The sequence below is a fragment of the Sapajus apella genome, unplaced genomic scaffold (genome assembly GCF_009761245.1).
Source record: "Sapajus apella isolate SASKATOON/1434 unplaced genomic scaffold, GSC_monkey_1.0 scaffold22, whole genome shotgun sequence".
Taxonomy (NCBI): Eukaryota; Metazoa; Chordata; class Mammalia; order Primates; family Cebidae; genus Sapajus; species Sapajus apella.
Window position 1 is genome coordinate 10,720,750 of NW_022436962.1, and position 19,839 is coordinate 10,740,588.

Consider the following 19,839-nt stretch of genomic DNA (forward strand, 5'->3'; position numbering starts at 1 on the left):
GTCTATTTCCTAGGTTCAAGCTCCCAATCTTGGTACTGAGAACCTGAACAAACCCAGTTCTAACCTGCCTCTCTATCTTTAACTCTCATCTCCTATTAGAAATTCCTTACGTTCTAAATAAACTGAAGTACTAATTACTATTTTCAAGAAATAACCTTTACCTTCTCACTGCTGCGCCTTTACTCCATTTTTACTATTGCCATAAAATATCCTTCATTTAACACTCCAACTTGCACAGAAATATCTGCCACCTCTGTAAAGCCCACCCAGATCTCTGGAATTTACTGATGTCCTGAATATGCTCTTGTAGCAGATAATATAAACTATCTTTTATTACCAACACTTAATGCCTTTTCTTCTACATCTGATTAGACTCTCCTTGAAAACGGTTCCCATCTGATTCTTCCTGGTAGTTTATGACAGGTAAGAATTTAATGACTGTTTATTAAGTTGAGTTCTTTCAGCAGAAAAACACTGAAGAGGCATCAGATCCTGCACTCCCAGAGATCTCCACTTGCACTCCTTGAGGGCTCCACCCTCGATAGAAAAGGAGAAATGTCAGCGTGGCTCTTCTGTAGGCTGTGGAAAGTCTCCAACCTAACTCTGTTCCAAATGATGTTGGTCACTGTTTTGTTGGCTACCGTTCTTGGTGAGTAGTGGGGAGATAGGCCAGACTACCAGCATACAACTGAGTTCATCACACACTCTATTTTAAGAGGTGTCTAAGGGATCTTTAACATTATGGCATATATTTGACCACCTGGAATTTGGGGAACATACTATAAACTAAAAAAAGAAAATTTTGTTTTATAGACCCTCTTAATGCCCCCTTTTAGAATTTTTCTCTCCAGGAAACTCTGAACAACTTAGCACTGAAGCAATCATGACTTGCAATGAGTGCATATTATCTGCCAGCCTGGTCATTCACTCTCAGTGTGTGCTTAGTTAGAATGCAGAAGGGATTGGTATAATTATTCTGGAGGTTTTGGCACGTCACTCAGTACTCAGTACTTTATTTCTTGCCAGGGAAGTAGAATTAAGATTTTATTTTTCAAGGGTTTAATGACTGTCCACCTTGTGATGCTTTTGAAAAACATGTTTATCTTCTAACAGACCATCTATTCTAAACCTAAAAGGTCCAAAATGACATAAATGAAATACCTCCTTACCCCTGACTGAGGCAACTAATCTTGCATAACGCTATTATTAGTAGAAAATATCTTTCGCTAAGACAGGAGGTAGAGTCATGTGGAATGGCATAGATGCCTGTATTCTGAGCAGGGAGATGTGGGCAATCTGATAGAAAGATGAAAATCAAGTCTATTCATTCACTTTCTAATAAATTAGCACTTACACAGTCAAAGATGGATGAAATTTTTCTGCCTTCACTCATTATTGTTGTCGGTATCACTACTCAACAAACATATATTAATAATCACTTACTGTGTTCATTGAACAATGAGATAATAGGAGTTACGATGAAAGAGAAAAATCATGGTCTCTGCTCCAGAAAACTTAGTACTCAGACACTGAGATACTGCGTCCCAAGATATAACTGTTGATGTTCCTTGCCATTTTGGTGTGCAGGTGACTGTGGTCCTCCACCCAAGTTACCATTTGCTTCTCCAACAAATCTGTTGTATGATACTGAATTCAAAACTGGAACTATTCTGAAATACACCTGCCACCCTGGATATGGTAAGATCAATTCAAGTCGACTGACTTGTGATGCCAAAGGCTCATGGAACTACAGTATCTTTTGTGCAAGTAAGTATCAACGTCTATTTTTCTCACCTTTGCTTTTTTCCCCAGACAGTTCTTTTAGAAACTTAATGAATTATTTAATTCATATGGAACCCTTTGATCAAACAGTTCAAAATTAACATCACCTGTACTATTTGAAAGAAGTCAGTTGGAAATATGCTCTGGCTTATTTTTCTAACAGTAAGAATATATCATCTGTTTCCTTTTTCCTTCTGTTTCCCTGTAACAAAGGTCATATATTTTTTAGAGCATACATTTTTATGGACAATTGATCAATAAATCACATCCTGTATTATTACAGTGGTCTAATTGAGCAAATAAAACTAAGTGAAGTTTTATTCTCTTAAAATGTGTCAGAAAGATGAGATATATGTTTACATTTATTTTTTTCTCAAAGCAAAATATTAATAAGAATATTAATATTCTTTAATTTAATTAATTAATAATTTAATAAAAATATTAATAAGAATAAGAAATAAGCATTGAAAAATATCTCTGGATCTATCTGGAAGAAGGAGTTAAAGTTAATTAACCAGACTTTTTTTCTTCCTGAATGTTCTATTTTGTGAATAATTGGAATCACGAGTCATTTTTTAAATTTTCCTCCTAGAGAAACGGTGCAGAAATCCAGGAGGATTAATCAATGGGATAGTGGAAGTTAAGAAAGATCTTCTCCTTGGTTCAACCATAGAATTCAGCTGCTCAGAGGGGTAAGCATAAGGAAACCTAGAAGCAATAATTTCCTTTTTAATTAATTTTTATAAGGAGCTAATGCATTTATATGTTTCAAAAATTAAAGTGGCATAAAAAGGTATACATCAATAATTCTCACTTCCACTCCATCCTCATTCATTCCATTTCTGTCTGCCCTCTGACAGAAAGTGACATTGGTTAGCTTCAGATTTATTCTTTTAGTGTTTACTTCTGCAAATACAAGTGAGTACAAGTATTTTTTTATCAATTTTCCCCCCTTTATTATACAGAAGATATCTGACTGCATACATTGTTTGGAAATTTGCTTTTGTTTTTTTCACTTACAACATTGCTATAGACTGAATTTCTTTTCAGTATTCCCTCAAAATTCATATCTAAATCCGCAGTGTGATGGTATTTGGAGATGGGGCCTTTGGGAGGTAATTAGGTCATGTGGGTATTAGTGTCCTTATAAAAAGATGTGAGAGAGCTTGCTCTCTCTCTCTCTCTCTCTCTCTCTCTCTCTCGCCTTCTCTCAAGACATAAGAGAGCTTGCTTTCTCTTCTCTCTCACGCACACTCTCTGTCTGTCTCTCTCTCTCTGTCTGCCATGTGAGGACACAGCAGGAATGCAAACCATTTGCAAATCAGGAAGGGAGCGCTCACCAGAAAGTACATTGGTACCCTGATCTCAGACTTCATAGCTTCTAGCATTGTGAGAAATAAATTTCTGTTGTTTAAGCTGTCCAGTCTATGGTATTTTGTTATAGCAACTAGAAATAACTAAGACAAATATGTACTAGAGATCTTTGATATTCATGCACCAAATGTGTCCTCATTCTCTCTCTCTCTGTCTGTGTGTATACGTATGTTTACAGTTACATAGTTTTCTAAAGCATGTATCATAGCTTATCATAGTTTATTTAATGATTACTACTGGTGGACTTTTGTGTGTTTCCAATCTCTTCCTGTTATATACAATGTCCTGATGTATATTTTTTACGTATGTTATATGTATTAATATGTAGAGATGTTTGTAGAACAAATTCCCAGAAGTGGGATTGTTGGATCACAGAGTGGATACTTTGAAATTTTGCTAAATATTGCCAAATATTTAAAACTGTAAAATTTTATAATATAAACAAATGCTTGTGTCTTTACCTCTATGATTCACTATTTTATCAAAGTTTTGAATTGTTGCCTATTAAAAAGAGAAAATAAAATCTTTGTAATAGGTTTTTAAAGTTTTTAATTTTTTTCTGACCTCTCAAGGATGAAAAACTTTTTATTTTGAGACAAGTATAGGTTCACATGCAAATATAAAAAATACAGAAAGAATCCTTATCTTTCTCTAGATGGCTTTCACATTATCTTGGCATCATTTATTAACAAGTCTACACTTAATCCATGTGAGAAAACATCTTTTAAAAATACATATTTAATTCTTAAGTGTATATGAGTCTTTTTTAGAAGTTCTATTCAATGCTTTTAGTCTGTCTGTATATTCATACAACCAGTTCCTTTCTCTTGAATTTGTATAGCGTGCAACCTCATTTAGAGGTATCTGCCTGACCTGTTTTTATAGAGTTTTCCTATGTTTGCTTGTTTATATTTCTATATGGACTTTTAAATTAGTTTATTTTTACTTTTAATCAATTGCATTAAGCTTTTAAATGAACTTTAAGAGAACAGACATTTTATGATGTTGCATTTTGCCAGCCAAGACTTTCCATTTGTCCTAGTCATCTGTCCTAGTCTATGTGTTGGTGGGGGGGGCTGTGTGTGTGTGTGTGTGTGTGTGTGTGTGTGTGTGTGTGTTTTAGGATGTTTTAAAATTTTCCCCATTTACATTTTTCACTTCTCATGTTTGATCTTTGGTATCTTATTTTATTTTTGTCTTATTTTTGAGATTGCAAATGCTGTCTTTTCTTCCATTATATCTCCTAGCAAATTTTATCCATATATGTGGAAACTACTTGTTTCTATATATTAATCTCATATCTCAGCTAATGCCTTGAATTTTCTTATTGTATGTTATAGTCTATCAGTTGGTAATATGGTTTGGCTGTGTCCCCACCCAAACCTCATTTTGAATTGTAGCTTCCCATGTGTTGTGGAAGGGACTCAATGGGAGATAATTGAATCATGGGCGGGGGGTAGTTTCCTCCATATTGTTCTCATGGCAGTAAGTCTCATGAGATCTGATGATTTTATAAGAGGTTTCCCTTTTCACTTGGCATGCATTCTTTCTTGCCTGCTGCCATGTAAGACATGCCTTTTGACTTCTGTCACAATTGTGAGGCCTCCTCAGCCACATGGAACTGTGAGTCTATTAAATCTCTTTTTCTTCATAAATTACCCAGTCTCAAGTATGTCTTTATCAGCAGTGTGAAAATGGACTAATACAGTTGGATTTTCTTGGGATTTCCAGATATGTAATTATGTAATCTAAAAATAATGATTCTGTTACTTTCTCTTCCAAATTTTTGTATTTCTATTTCCTTTTTCTTATCTACTTCTGCTAGTTATTATCTCAAATAAAAAATTCATACCAGTTATGGTTTCATTATTCTTGACTCCACAGAAATGACTCTAGCATTCTGTTCCTAAATTTAGTGGAGCTGTGTCTCCACTGATTCCCATTATATTGAACATTTTTGGCCAAAACTAATTTTTGATTATTTTTCAAATGCCATTTTAGTGACTATCAAGGTGATGGTATATTTTTCTTCATAGATTTATTAATATCATGTATATATTTGTCTGCTCAGGCTGCCATAACAAAATACCAACATGCCACAGGCTGGGACAGTTCTGGAGTCTAGAAGTCTCAGGTCAAGGTACCGCAGGGTTTGGTTCTGATTGAGGATTCTCTGCCTGGGTTGCAGATGGCAGGTTGTCCACATATGACCTTTCCCTGGTGTGAGCACGAGGGTGCAGGGAATGAAAGTGGGAGATCTTTGTGCTGTTCTTCTTATAAGGACTCTAATCTTCTTGGATCAGGTCCCCACCCTTGTAAACCTTAATTACTTCCTTATGCAAATATAGCCACACTAGGTAGGTAGGGCTTCCACATATAAATTTTCTGGAGATAAATGCATTCAGTCCACAACAAGGTATTCTGCATTAATATATTTCCTGATTTTGAAGGATCCTTTTATTCTTGAAATAAAACTATACTATTTTGTCATAGTATAGTTTTCTTTTAAAGTGTTTTTGGACTCTGTTTGATAATATTTTATTCAGGAACTGATTATTGATATTCAGAGTAAATGTTTTTTTTAAATGCAAAAAGTCCTAGAAGAAAGACTGGGACTTGTCAAGAGCAAGAACAAGGAGATGATAATCAGGAAGTTAGGAATTTATGAGTTTCTGAGGAGCTCTGAGGTTTATGAGAGTGAGCCAAGCTCTAGAAGCCAGAAGAAAGATTCAAATTAGAGGTCAGAGTACACAGCAAAAATGTGTCTTGTTCATTTATTTAAAGGAAACTACATAACAAACTCAAGTGAATCACTTACTTGTTTTGAACTGCCTGATTTGTAGCTTATTAGAGAAAGACTGTAAAATTTAGATTTTTATTGGTTAAGGATGGGTACCATGTAACACATGTAACTATTTTAGGTAATAACCAAGTTCACTGCTTCTTTTACCCACTTAAAACCTCAACATGACAAGTTTTACACCTAAAACCTCACATTTTAGGTGTAAAACTTGTCATGTTCTCTTTTTATTGATTACAGATGGGCACCATGTGATACAAAGAAAAAGTTTAAGTTGTTTAGAGAAGTTAGAGAATTTTAAAATTGAACAAATAAGCCATCTGCTTGATATGAGAAAATGTAACTGTGGTAATCAAGAAAGCATTATTTTCTAATTTTAAAATATTGAATAAAAATCTTTTTTTTTTTTTAACAGGAGACAATTACAGAGTTTATTCATGCAACATACATACATGTGGGAGAGCTTGGTGATGAGTAACTCAAAGGGGTGGTTAGAATTTGGGCTTATATACATTTTAGTAGGTGAAGGGAGAAAGGCACTTATGGGAAACAAATGACTTTTTAGAAAGATAAATACATTTTCAGGAGAACAAACAGGAGATAAGAAAGTTTGTAAAAAATGTATTTTTAAAAATTTTATTTTAGGATCGGGGTACATGTGCAGGTTTGTTACATAGATAAACCCATGTCATGGGGGTTTGGTGTACAGATTTTTAACATTACCCAGGCGCTAAGCAAAGTACTCAATATTTATTTTTTCTAAGTTGTCGAAAACTTCATAGACAATTTATGTCTAGAGTAAAAATGAATTCCACTAAAATCTTTGACCTATCTTATTCAGATTTTTCTTAATTGGCTCAACCACCAGTCATTGTCAGATCCAAGGTAAAGGAGTTGACTGGAGTGATCCTCTCCCAGAATGTGTAAGTAAGTAAAAGTTTTTTTTCCTGACCTGACTACAAACCTGAACTATTTTAGGTAATAACAAAGTTCACTGCTTCTTTTACCCTCCATTAGAATTTGCATGAATTTTAGATTTGTCACAATGCCTACCTTGAGTATTTCTCTCTTTTCACTCATTCATCTCAGTTGCCAAGTGTGAGTCCCCTCCAGACATCAGAAATGGGAAGCACAATGGTGGAGATCAAGAATTCTATATATATGCCTCTTCTGTCACCTATAGCTGCAACCCCCACTTCTCACTCATAGGCAACGCCTCCATTTACTGCACGGTGGAGAATAAAACAATAGGTGTCTGGAGCCCAAACCCTCCTATCTGTGAAAGTAAGTCACTATCTGTGAAAGTAAGTCACTATCTGTGAAAGTAAGTCACTATCTGTGAAAGTAAGTCAGAATGATGAATTTTCATCTCTTTGATCAAGTGATGAATGATCAAATGATGAATTTTGATCTCTTTTATTTGTTTAAAAGCAAAAGGAAGGTGTATTTATTAGGAAAGATGGAATGATTCAAAGAGAAACTAATCATTGCAATGATGGAGTCTTCGTTTGTTCAACTAATCTTGTTACATGCTGTATCAGTCAGAATAGCATAAGCTGTGCTGCAGTAGTAATCAGCACCTAAATATCAAGGCCTTCTTACAGCAAAAGTTTTTTTCAAGTTTCTTTTTAGTGTACTGCTAGCCTGGGAAACTCCCTAAGGCAGCTGCCACTTATATGGTAATTCAGATTGTTTAAGTCTTTAACACCTCTATGTCAAAACCCACAATTTAGTTCAGTGGGAGAAGAGAACCAGGAAGGTCAGTCTCTGGCTCTTCAGTTCTTTGACCTGGAAGTGACACATATCACTTGTCATTACAGCCTTTTGGCCAGAACTAGTGCCTTGTTTCTGCCTAATGAAGAGTAACTGGGAAACTTAGTCTTTTGTTTATCTTACAATAACTATAAATATAGGTGGACACTAATAATGTCAACCATACATGCCTAAGGAGCAAACAGAATAATATCAACATCAGCGGCAGTTTAATAGTAGAAGACAATGAAAGAGAGTACTTTCCCTTGGCCTCTCTATGGAACGCAGAAGAGATGTTACATCAATATCAGTAATGATTCGGCTTGCTGGTTTAGGACATTGTTCTTTAGTGCAATTAAAGTGCCTAAAAACCACAATATCATATACTGTTTTGACTCAGTACAGGACACAGCTAACGCTGGGGTGAGGGAGAGCATAATAGCAGAAAGAGTTCAAAATGCCTGGATTCAGGACAGCAAGAAGTGGAAAAGGCAGGAGCTCAGGCTGAATACGTTAGCAGGGGCCACGTTACAAAAGCCTTGTATGTCACTTTCAGGAGTTTGGAATGAAGGAAAAGGGGAGACATTAAAAGGACAATTTGAAGTGAGACAAACCATAACTGATAGGCATCTATTGTAACCTTTCAGCCAGGAAGTGAAGGTGGCCTCAACTGTAGCCACAGCAGTGAACCTGGAGGGAAGTTGAGGAAGTATAGAGAAATTAAGGTGGTGGGATTGACAGGACGTGATGACAGACAGGACGTGGGGTGAGGGCGGCTTGTTCTCTGCTTGTGGAGGCGCGGCGCAGATTTCCCAATGCCCTGGCTGCCTCTGCATGACACCATATTATTACCATGGGCCACTGACCCCCAGTCAAAATCATCCAGGAAATTGGGCCCTTTAATGGAAGGATTTGGGAACATTGAGGTTTGGACTTCAGGGTTTAGATATTGCTCATTTTTATTGATGAGAAAGTTGGAGGACTTTACATGACCCACTTGATGGGACCTCATTCCCCTGAGGTTTCTGGCAACTGAAAGGACATATATAAATCTCTAAAATGTTTTCTTTGTTCAGTACCTATTAAATATATACTTATATCAGGCCCTCCTTGAAGCCATGCCAACAGTTACAGTCACGTCTTTCCTGCCATTTCTCTCTATTAACTCAGATGTCTTTTTGTATAATTCTTTAGAAATTGTCTGTCGTCAACCACAGATTCCAAAGGCAATCTTTATTTCTGGATTTGGACCCCTCTATACTTACAGAGACTCTATTGTGATTAACTGTGAGGAAGGTTATATCCTCAGAGGCAGCAATTTAATCTATTGTGAAGCGAATAGTGACTGGTATCCTTCTGTTCCCTCTTGTGTATCCAGTGAGTATGGACTATGATGGAGTTTTAATATTTGGATCTAAAATTATCCTGATGTATAGCTGTGGCATGCTCATAAGCACAAGCCTACTTGACTCCCAGTAATCATTATGAGATATCTTAATACTTTTCACCAGCTTTCTTGTTAAAAGGAAGACTTTTTTTGTTAATGTCTTAGTGCTCCTGGAAGAATTTCACATATATTATATAGTCATGAGACCAATGACTTCATAGGTATTGTAGACTTATATATTTGCTGTAAAAGTTTTCCAGGGCACAATAGCAAAGCGTCTCAGTCTAATGAAATCAACATATTATGAGAATTTTTTGAACAATGAAAGTAAGAGTCCATTAAGGCAGTTCTTTTTTATAATTCGCATAGAAATGCTATAAGGGCTAATATTGGCCTTGAGACCTTGGTTTTGTAAGTACATGCAGATCACTTATAACATTAATGATTTATTGCTAACATTTATTGAGCATTTTCTATGTTATAAACACTGTTCTAAGTGCTTTACATCAATTAACTCATTCAATATTTACAACAATTCTAAGAAGTTGCTATTTTTTATCCAATTTTAATGATGAGAAAACTGAAAAAGAAAGATTAAGTAACTAGCACAAGCTCCTATAGCTAACTGGAGGTGAAAGCCACCACTGCATCGTGGTTTATCTAGTCCCTTCTGCTATCACATGAGCTTAGGTGTCACTCAAAATGTGTAGTAACGAAATTCAATAAATATGCAGTTTGACAGATACATATCCTTTCCTCGATTTACACAGACATTTAGCATATTGTTGTTCAGGAAAAAAAAAGAAAAAAATAAGACCAAAGGCCCAGCTGCAAAAGTTATATAGGGCTTGATTTGAGGCCAAATTATGAAGTTCCAGATGACAATGTTATGATGTCAAGAAGAATGCATCTTATTTTAATTCCCCATTAGGCAACAAGATTAGAAAGTCAGTCTCATCTTGGAGCAAATTTTTGCTGTATCTTTCTAGTGATGCTAATGCTTCCCCTGAAGACCAACCATTCTAAGGTGCAGTGACGTGAAAGGAAAACTAAGCTCCTACAGAGTTGGCTCAGCACTAGAAACTGTCCCCTTACTGTACCATGGCATGCTTCTCAGTACAGCCTCTCCAGTGTCACATGCATTTAGCAGACACATGTACTTAACAGACACTAGTCTATTGGGCAGTGGTGCTGCCAAGTCTTTTTCTGGAATCCCCATTTAACTTTTCCCATCCAATTTTTTGCGGAATGAGTATGTGATGTCCTTTTTTTGTGACAGGCTCATGAGTCACTCTGCCTTTCCCAGTAACACATTTCCTTTACCCGTGTGTTTTCTTTATGAATGGATGGTTGCATCAACCTCCCGGACATTTCCTATGCTTCCTGGGAGAGAAATGACTACAACCTAAGTGATCAAGAAATATTTGAAATCGGAACTGAGTTGAAATATCTATGCAAACCTGGCTATAGACCTGTTCTAGATGAGCCTCTGACTGTGACTTGTCAGGAAAATTTGACATGGACATTTTCCAACGAGTGTGAGAGTAAGTAGGCTTGAACTTTGTTTTGTGTATGTGTGTGAGGATCTTCTTTGCAATTGAAAATGTTAAGCAGAATCCTTGAAATTTGCTGAGACTTGCTTCATTGCATAGCATATAATTAACTTTTATAAATGTTCTGTGTGCACTTGAAAATATGCATATTTTGCAGTTGTTGGGTACAATGTTACATATACATCAATTAGATCTAATTTTAATGGTTTTGTTCAAATCTATTTCCATATCTATATTTATTTCTTGTCTGCTTGTTCTCTAGGATACCAAGAAAGTTTTGTTTTTTTTTTTATCTTTTCAGAGTTTTTGTTTGTTTGCTTGTTTTGAGACCGGATTTTGCTCTGTCACGCAGCCTGTAATGCAGTGGCACGCTCTCAGCTCGCTGCAACCTATACTTCCCAGGTTCAAGCCATCCTCCTGCCTCAGCCCCTGGAGTAGCTGGGGCTACATGTGTGCACCACCATATTTGGCTCATTTTCGTATTTTTTTATAGAGATGGGGTTTCGCCATGTTGTCCAGGCTGGTCTCAAACTCCTGGACTCAAGCAATTCACTCACCTCGGCCTCCCAAAGTGCTGGGATTACTGCTGTGAGCCACCACATCTGGCCATCTTTTTAGTTTTTTCAAATCATTTTTTGCTTTGGATATTTGAGACTACACTGCTAGATGCATACAAATTTAGAATAATATATTTTCCTGATGAATTTCGCTTTTTATCATTATCAAATGATTCTCTTTATTACTGTATCTTATTTTTAAAATTCTACTTTTACAATAATGTGGTTCTGACAGTTTTATTTGAGTTGGTGTTTACATGATTTATCATTTTAGTCTTTTGTTTTTAAACTCTGTAATTTTATATTTTAAGTGTATCTTGTACTTGGATATTTTAATCCTACTTGACAATTTTCATCATTTAATTAGAGTACTTGTCAGTGTACAGTTAGTGTAATTATTAAGACATTTGAATTTGAATCTACCATCTATTTGCTATATTTTTTCCTGTTTTGCATTCTTTTTTGCCTTCTTTTGAATAGATTAAATTTTTTTTTTCAATTTTTTTACCTGGTATTTGCTTGATTTTTATTTACTTTTAGCTCTTTTTATGATGTTTACATATAATTTACTACTTTTGCCTCTTCCCAAGCAATGAAAAGCCTTAGAAACCTTTAACTTGATCCTGCCTGACTTATGATTTTATTTTTGTGTATTTCAATTCTAAATGTGTCTTAAACTCTGCATTATTATTATCATTATTACTATTGCTATTATAATTTTAATAAATCCAATTAGTTTAGATTTGTCCACATAATTACCATTTTATTCTCTTCTGATTCTTCAGTCATATCTCTTATCCCTTTCTTTTGCCTGATAAATACTCTTTAGTTTCCTTTAGTGAGGATCTGTTGACGATAAATTTTTCTTTTTGCTTTCCTAAATGTGCCTTTATTTCGCCTTAATATTTGAAGATATGTTTGCTGGATATAAAATTCTACATTGGCAATTATTTGCCTCGGCCATATGAAAGATTTCATTCCATTGTTTTCTGCCTTTGTTTCTATCAAGAATTTTGCTATTAGTCATACTGTTAATCATTTGAAGGTTGTCTATTTTTTCAGATTGCTTTTAAGATGTTCTTGTCTTTATTTTTTGGCAGTTTTTGTCAGATATGTCTGGGTTGGTTTCTTTGTGTTTGGCCTGCTTGAGATTTAGAATATTTCTAGAATATGAGGTTTGATGCCTTTCCTTGATTTTGGAAAAATTTTCAACTTCAAATACTTCAATATTACAAATAATTATTTTCTTTGAGTACGATTTCAGTCCTATTTTCACTCTTCTACTGATACTTTGGCTACATTTATATTAAACTTTTATACTGAATCTTCTGTATTTCCTGTGCTCTTATCTGTGTTCTTGACCTTTGCTTCCCAGTATTTTATTATGAATATAAATCAAGTTCACTAATCCTCTCTTCATTGATGTATTATCTGATATTAATTATTAATTGAATTTTTAATTTTATTATATTTTTTAGTTTCAAGATTCTCACTTGTAGTGGATTTGTAGTATTAATATTTATTTTTCTATCAAAATTCTCAATGTTGTATTTTATTTCCTTCTGCCTAACAAAGCAAAGTTGCTCTTAATTCAGTGTTTAGAGCTTCATTTTCTGGATCCTCTCAGGTCTTTTAGCATTGTCTCTTGCTTTCTTTGGCTTTTAATAATGTTGTCTGGTCTCCTGTTCGCTTCTGGCAGGTGGTAACGGGCATTAAGGGTTTTGAAGGACCCGAATCCAATCAGGGACTGTAATGATACAAGCCTGGGTTTTAATACTTTTTATAGATAGTTGGTCTATTTTGGTTTATTCTTACTTCAAGGTATAGTTCTAAACATTTCCAAGAGCAGGGAGTTACCAGCAATCAATCCCTACTACCACACACATATCAAGCTCTGATCAGCTTCTTAGCCACTCGGTTGTATTTTGGGGGAGGAGAAGTATTGTATACTTCTATATAAAAAAAGCAGCTTTATATTCCTGGCACACCTCATTGGGTATCTTTCTTTCTCATTCAAATAACAACTAAGACAATTAAGGTCTTAGCATCTGAATTCTTCATGAATTTAACTGCCCCCTCCCCTCCATGTTTTTCTACTTGCTGTCAAAGAGAAGGTGAATCTGAGTTGCTTAGCTTATCACCACCAAAAGCAACACTTTGTTTTAAGGACTTCTAATGAAGAAACACAGTTGGAAGGAAATTAAGTAATAGCACTTCAACAAAACAACGGCAGAATTTGGAGAAGATGCTTTGTCTAACTCCTCTCTCAACTTCTCTATTTCTTTCTTTCTCTTTCTCTCTTTAAATTATGGCAAAAGCACTTAACATGAGATCTACCCTTTCAACAAGTTTTTCAGTGTATATTACAGAACTATTAATTATAGGCACTATTTATACAGCAGATTTCTAGAACTTATTGATCTTGCACAACTGAAACTTTTTACTTGTGGAACAACTGGGGAGTTGCATCCTCTCCTTCCTCCAGCCCCTGGCAACCACTGTTCTACTCTCTACTTCCATGAGTTTGCCTTCAGATATTAACATCTTCTGTAAGGTGGAGTCAGGTTTGTGGCCCCCTGATTAATTTATTAAATGTGAACATCATTGTAAAAAAATTAAAACTTTTGTGGGTACATAGTAGGTGTGTATATTTATGGAGTACATGAGATATCCTGATACAGACATGTAATGTTAAACATTTTTTAACCTATCAGGGGTGTGTTGCCCAACACCAGATCTGGAAAACATCAGAATCATAAATGAAAGGAAGTATTTCACTGGTAGATGTGCCTATGCCTATGGGGACTATATTTTATATATGTGTGATGAAGGCTATTACCCTATTTCTGTTGGTGGGAAGAGTTCATGCCACACAGATGGCACATGGAAGCCTAAAATACCAGCATGTGAGCCAGGTAAGAATATTGAGAGAACTTGTCATAATTATTTCCTAGATTCCCCAAATGCTTCCAGTTGGCTCCACAAAAGATTGAACTGCTTAAAACTAACTGAATTTGAGGTTGTTCCTCCAAGAAGCATTGTGCAAAGAGGGTCACAGATACACATCACTAGCACCATGCGAGGCAGCTATAGAACAAAGTATGTTGGAAGAAAAACTTACAGGAGAAATTTTCTTGTAAGAGAAAAAAGTAGAATTGATGAAGTCTTTTAGTCTCATTTTGTCCTTTTTTTCCTGCATATATGGTCTACTAGCACTATGGGTGATGTTTTAGTAAAGAGGGATACTACCTCACAAAACTCCATATTTATAGGTCAAGGGAGAAAACATGATTTACGTATTATGTAACAATGGAAGCTCCGGGTTGAAGTGATCTGTTAGGCGGAGCCTTGAAGCCCAGTGGCTGACACAGTGTCAGCCTTTCCGTTCCTTGCTTTAACTCAGAACTACTGAACCACCTCTCTATTGAAACATGAAGAAGGAAAAGAAATAAGTAACTAGGGTGATAAACATCTGTCTCTAATCAGGATAAGACACCGAAAATGTAGTTATTATGGAAGTATCTTCATTATAGAGGACTCTTTACATCAACACAATGGTGACTACTGGTTATTATAGTTTGGATTTCTCTAAAAGCAAAGCTGAGAAAGTGACTTGGGAGCCAGTAGTTTATTTTGGAGGTGATTCTAGGAGGTAGGAGTGAGGGATGAGAGAGAGACAAGGGGAATAAACAAAGGTGACTATTATAAGCAGCAAGGGGTCAATTCTTTGGGACCACCGAGAAGTGTAAGGAATGCCTTTTATAATTATCTGCATGAAGGATGGGAGACTGGAATATTTATCCGCTACTTTTTGTTGCTCATTGGTTTAGGGTTGCCTTAAAGGGCATTAACTACTTTGGTAATTTAGGCAGTAACTCAGCTCTTTCAGCTGCAAAGGGGGCCCCAAACTAAGACTGAGAGATTCACATTGACTGCCTTCTGTAGAACATCACCAGCATAAATCTGAGCTTGCGTAAAACTGTATTTCATCTGCAACTGTAGTCAGAAGTCCGGAGGGACATGGCATGGGTACAAAACATCTGTGACAATATATCCTTTGCACCACTCCATTTGTTTATGCCCCATTAATTAAATTCTATTAATTTTAAGTAATCTGCTAACAAGTGTTATAAAAGGAAAGAACAGACATTGTGTATTGGAATAATCAAAGAAAGCTTCATGGAGAAGTGGGACTTGAGATAACAATTAGAGAAGGTAAGCGAATTCTAATAAGGAAGGGTCCCAGGAGGAAATCATCCTTCAACACAGGACTTCTTGGACAGTCTCAATGTTTGAAATTTGTTGCAAATTTTTATACAAGAGTTCTTGAAAATTGAGAGTTCCCTTCTAGTTTGACTACCCAGCATTTTGTATTACTTATGTCAACACTGAAATCATGGTTTAAATTGTGAAATATGGTAATTATGTTCTTATGGTTGTAGTTATGGACAAGATTGTTTGGGGATCCTGCAGTTATTCAGAGCCTTCACAATTATTCACAGATAAATATTTCTTTTACTTAGCCTGACTTTTATTGAGAATGATTCTTACTTAATATGACTCTCTGTGGTTGAATTCATGCTTTCTTACCAAAGCTCATGTAATTTCCCTAAGTAGTGAAATATTTTAATGATAATGTAAGCAAAAACCAAAAAACTTCCTATAAAATGGAGAATTCTCTCAACCCAAGTTGCTTTCATTCACATCAAGCTTTTCTCCAGGTTCTCAGCCTGAAAGCAGTAGAAATGTTGAGTTGTGTCAAGTAACCCTACAGAAAAAGGATTTGGATGGGAACATTTGACTTTCTTACAGATCACTTAGATTTGGGTTGATTAATCTGAAACTATGAGCTTATGCTCTTCTCTCTCTCTCTCCCTCACCATCCAAGTTTGCAGGTACCCTCCTAGAATTGCCCATGGACACTACAAGGAAGTTATTTTAATAACCCCTTATCCTGAGGCTACATATGAGTGTGATGAAGGATACGTTTTGGCTGGATTTGCTACAATCTACTGCAAGTCTTTTCGCTGGCAACAAGCACCTCCTCAATGTAAAGGTAACTCCAGCTCAACTCATAATCCATTGAAGACAGAATTACAAAATATTAAGAGCAATGTTTCCTGTTAATCAAAGGCAGCATACATTTTGTCTTTATTTATTCATTCATACTATTTAAATTATGCCTGATATACTTTAGAAAGTAATTGACAGGTACATTGGAAATGAACTTTACTTCCTACTCCAGTCTTCCAAAAGTATAGCTTGCCCTACGTTCAGAGGGAACCACTACTATCAGGTTCTTATGTATCTTTCCAGAATACGTTGAGACAATATCATTTATCTGAGAATACCTTTGTGGCTCTAGTTCACAAAAGAATCCTGAGATAATTTCAACTACTCAAGAAATAGCAATCTCAAGTGTTAATTCCCAAATTAGGAAGTGTTGGAAATTTCCACAAAAACCTCATGCTGGTCACCATTTCCCCATGACCTTTACATTTCCCCTTTTGATGACCTGATGGTGGTGCTGTTGGTAAATCTGCTGTAGCAACAAGATGAATCAAGTGAGGCTCTGTCTCTTGATTGTGCTTGGAGCTTTCATCATTCTGCTAATAATCAGCACTGGCTCCATTTAGCCCAGGAAGATTATGAAGCAAGAACAATGGAAAGTACATATCAGGAATCACACAAATCAAGGCCGTGGGGTGCAGCAGCGAGAGCACCAGTTCTTACCACTTACAAGCTATGTGATACAGAGGAACTATTTAACTCTTCAGTTTCCTTGTTGGTAAAATTGTGATAATAATATTATCTAACTCATGGATTGGTAGTGAGGATTAAATATAAGTAAAAACATAGCACATTGACATATAGTACTCGTTCAATAAATGCTAATTATAACTGTTATAATTATCATTAAAATGAAAGCATAGAACAATCTGCAGGACCAGAATATAATTATGAATATAATTTCTTATCCATTTTATTATCCAATGCTGTTATGATGACTTTTTTAAAGAAACAATATACTCAAAGACACGTTTCCATTACAGCTCTGTGTCTGAAACCAGAAATAGTGAATGGAAGGCTGTCTGTGGATAAGGATCAGTATGTTGAGCCTGAAAATGTCACCATCCAATGTGATTCTGGCTATGGTTTGGTCGGTCCCAAAAGTATCACTTGTTCAGAGGAAAGAACCTGGTACCCAGAAGTGCCCAGATGTGAGTGGGTAAGTGGCACAATTCAAGGAAGTTCTGTGCCACTAATCCCTAAAAATAGTGGCCTTTCCCAAATTCTGTTCCAGTTAGCAATGGTGAGATCAGACTTTTGTCAGGAAGCATAAGTAACTCACCACAATTAGCACTTCCACACTTGCATGGTGATAAGCCAAGAGAGGCACATTTTCCCGCTCTGTGTCTAGAGCCAAAATCTCTAGAGTTGAGAGGCCGTTGACCCAGATGTCCTGACCCCTAGATCTACATTTTCTATATAAAGGTTGTACATTTGTTCCATTTCTGGTTGGTCCTCAGAACCATCCCCTAGTTGTCCTTGTGGATGTGCTTTGCATCTCCTTTAGATTCCAGCATCTTTTTAGCTTCAGCCTGCTTGGTTGCTGCTCAAGGACAGAGCTGGGCTTGGCTTGCATGTGAATGCTTGCTAGGATGCAGTGTCTCTCCAGATTTCTTCTTTGTTCCTCAGGTCAATTTCCCTTTTGCCAGTAATGACTCTCAGAATGTACTCCCATTCCCTATTCAATTCTTTAAATTGCTTTTAGGAGGTATCTGAAGGTTGTGAGCAAGTGCTCACAGGCAGAAAGCTCATGCAGTGCCTGCCAAGCCCAGAAGATGTGAAAATGGCCCTGGAGGTGTATAAGCTGTCTCTGGAGATTGAACAACTTGAAAAAGAGAGAGACAAATCGGTGAACACCCATCAGAAATTTTCTGAAAAAGAGGAAACAAAGGACTTATTTTTTCCTTTAAATCAATACACAGAATCTTCATTCAACTCTACTCTTCCTTAAGCACCATCACTCTAATAAGTGTCTGGGCTAGGAAAACTTTCTTATTACTGCTAGAGAAAATGTGTAATTATTGGTAATCTAGCCTTTTGTGGCTCATATGTCTACTTTCCTGGACTTGAAGTACTGGTTAATTAAATAATTATTTATCAAATATCAGTTTGTCTGTGTAGTCATCTTGGTCAATATGTCACATAAATATGACACAGTACAGTACACAAATCCACTGCCTAAAGTGTCTGTGATTAACTTCACCTCATTTTTTTTTGTACCTTAGAAAGAATGGAAGCCAGGAAATTCAAACCATGTTCATACTGTAATCTTAGCCTGAACACCTTTACTCTGAATCCCACATGTGCCTACCCTTTACCTACAGAAAAGGATACAAAACTCAAAGGATTTTCTGTATTGTTACAGACAAACCATTGTCTGTTTGATGGCCCCGATCCATTAGTACTCGCTCCTTCACCCCTGCACAGAATTCCACTCTTCTCACTTTTAACAGATTGGGCTTGCATATTGCTCAACTTTATAGAAATGAAATCATCCATTATGCATTATTTCATTCATGTTATTTTTTCCTTTAAATATATTTGTGAGATTCATCCATGTTATGTATAGTTGAGGTTCATTTATTTTCATTTCTATTTAGTATTCCACCAGCATATGAATATATCACAATTAATTTATCTTGAATATTTGGGTTATTTTTAGTTTTTTTTGGCTACCATGAATAGTGCTGCTACGAATATTTTTGTAAATTTTTTTTGCTGAATATTGACATTTATTTTCTGCATATAACAGAGGATGAAATTGCTGGCTCATAAGGTGTGCGTGTGTGTTTGTTCAGTTTTCCACCACACTCCTGCAGAACATGGAACACTTGCTATTGTTAATGTTTTTTGTTTTTGGTTTTGGGGAAATTCTGTTGCGTGTAAAATAGTATCACATTGTGTCCTTCAGTGACTCAAAGTGGTGGCCTTCCCAAAACTTAGTTTCTTGGTTCAGGCATCAATTTACTAGTGATTTGGAGCAACAACTTTCATCTGATTTAGGGTGTCTGAGAATGTTGAGCCCAGTACTGTGTCTGAGATTCTGCACAATGCCTCATAAGATGCAGGGAATCTTCCTAGCACTGCCTCCCCAGAGCCCCCTCTCTTCTGTGGTGTCCACCTGTCCTGTGTGGTGAGTACTGAGGTTATGGGGAAGAAAAGAACAAGAGGCGATAGTTGAAATCAAGATATGGAGAAGAATTCCTGGTTAAAAATTAATGCAGTATGATCAAATGGCAATAATTCAGTATAATTTTGGAGAAATACAATGAAGTAGATTTTTTTTTTTTTGAGATGGAGTCTCACTCTGTTGCCCAGGCTGAAGTGCAGTGGTGTGATCTCAGCTCACCACAACCTCTGCCTCCCAAGTTCAAGCGATTCTCCTGCTGCCGCCTCCTGAGTAGCTGGGACTGCAGGCACCCACCACTATGCCTGGCTAGTTTTTGTATTTTTAGTAGAGATGGGGTTTCATCATGTTGGTCAGGCTGGTCTTGAACTCCTGACCTCGTGATCTGCCTACCTCGGCCTCCCAAAGTGCTGGGATTACAGGAGTGAGCCACTGTG

The 19,839-nt window shown here is 36.3% G+C and overlaps 1 protein-coding gene across 1 annotated transcript; it reads left to right on the top strand.

Annotated features, from left to right (window-relative positions):
• Nucleotides 1–444: 444 nt before the first annotated feature.
• Nucleotides 445–18,751, top strand: LOC116559074 (C4b-binding protein alpha chain-like; the record flags this gene model as incomplete). The annotated part of the gene is made up of 11 exons (XM_032289497.1): nt 445–649; nt 1,588–1,767; nt 2,375–2,390; nt 6,870–6,883; nt 7,046–7,240; nt 8,903–9,085; nt 10,436–10,639; nt 13,920–14,120; nt 16,094–16,261; nt 17,259–17,434; nt 17,981–18,751. Coding segments are annotated over 11 exons (1,788 nt in total), but the record flags the coding sequence as incomplete, so codon positions are not given.
• Nucleotides 18,752–19,839: the final 1,088 nt, after the last annotated feature.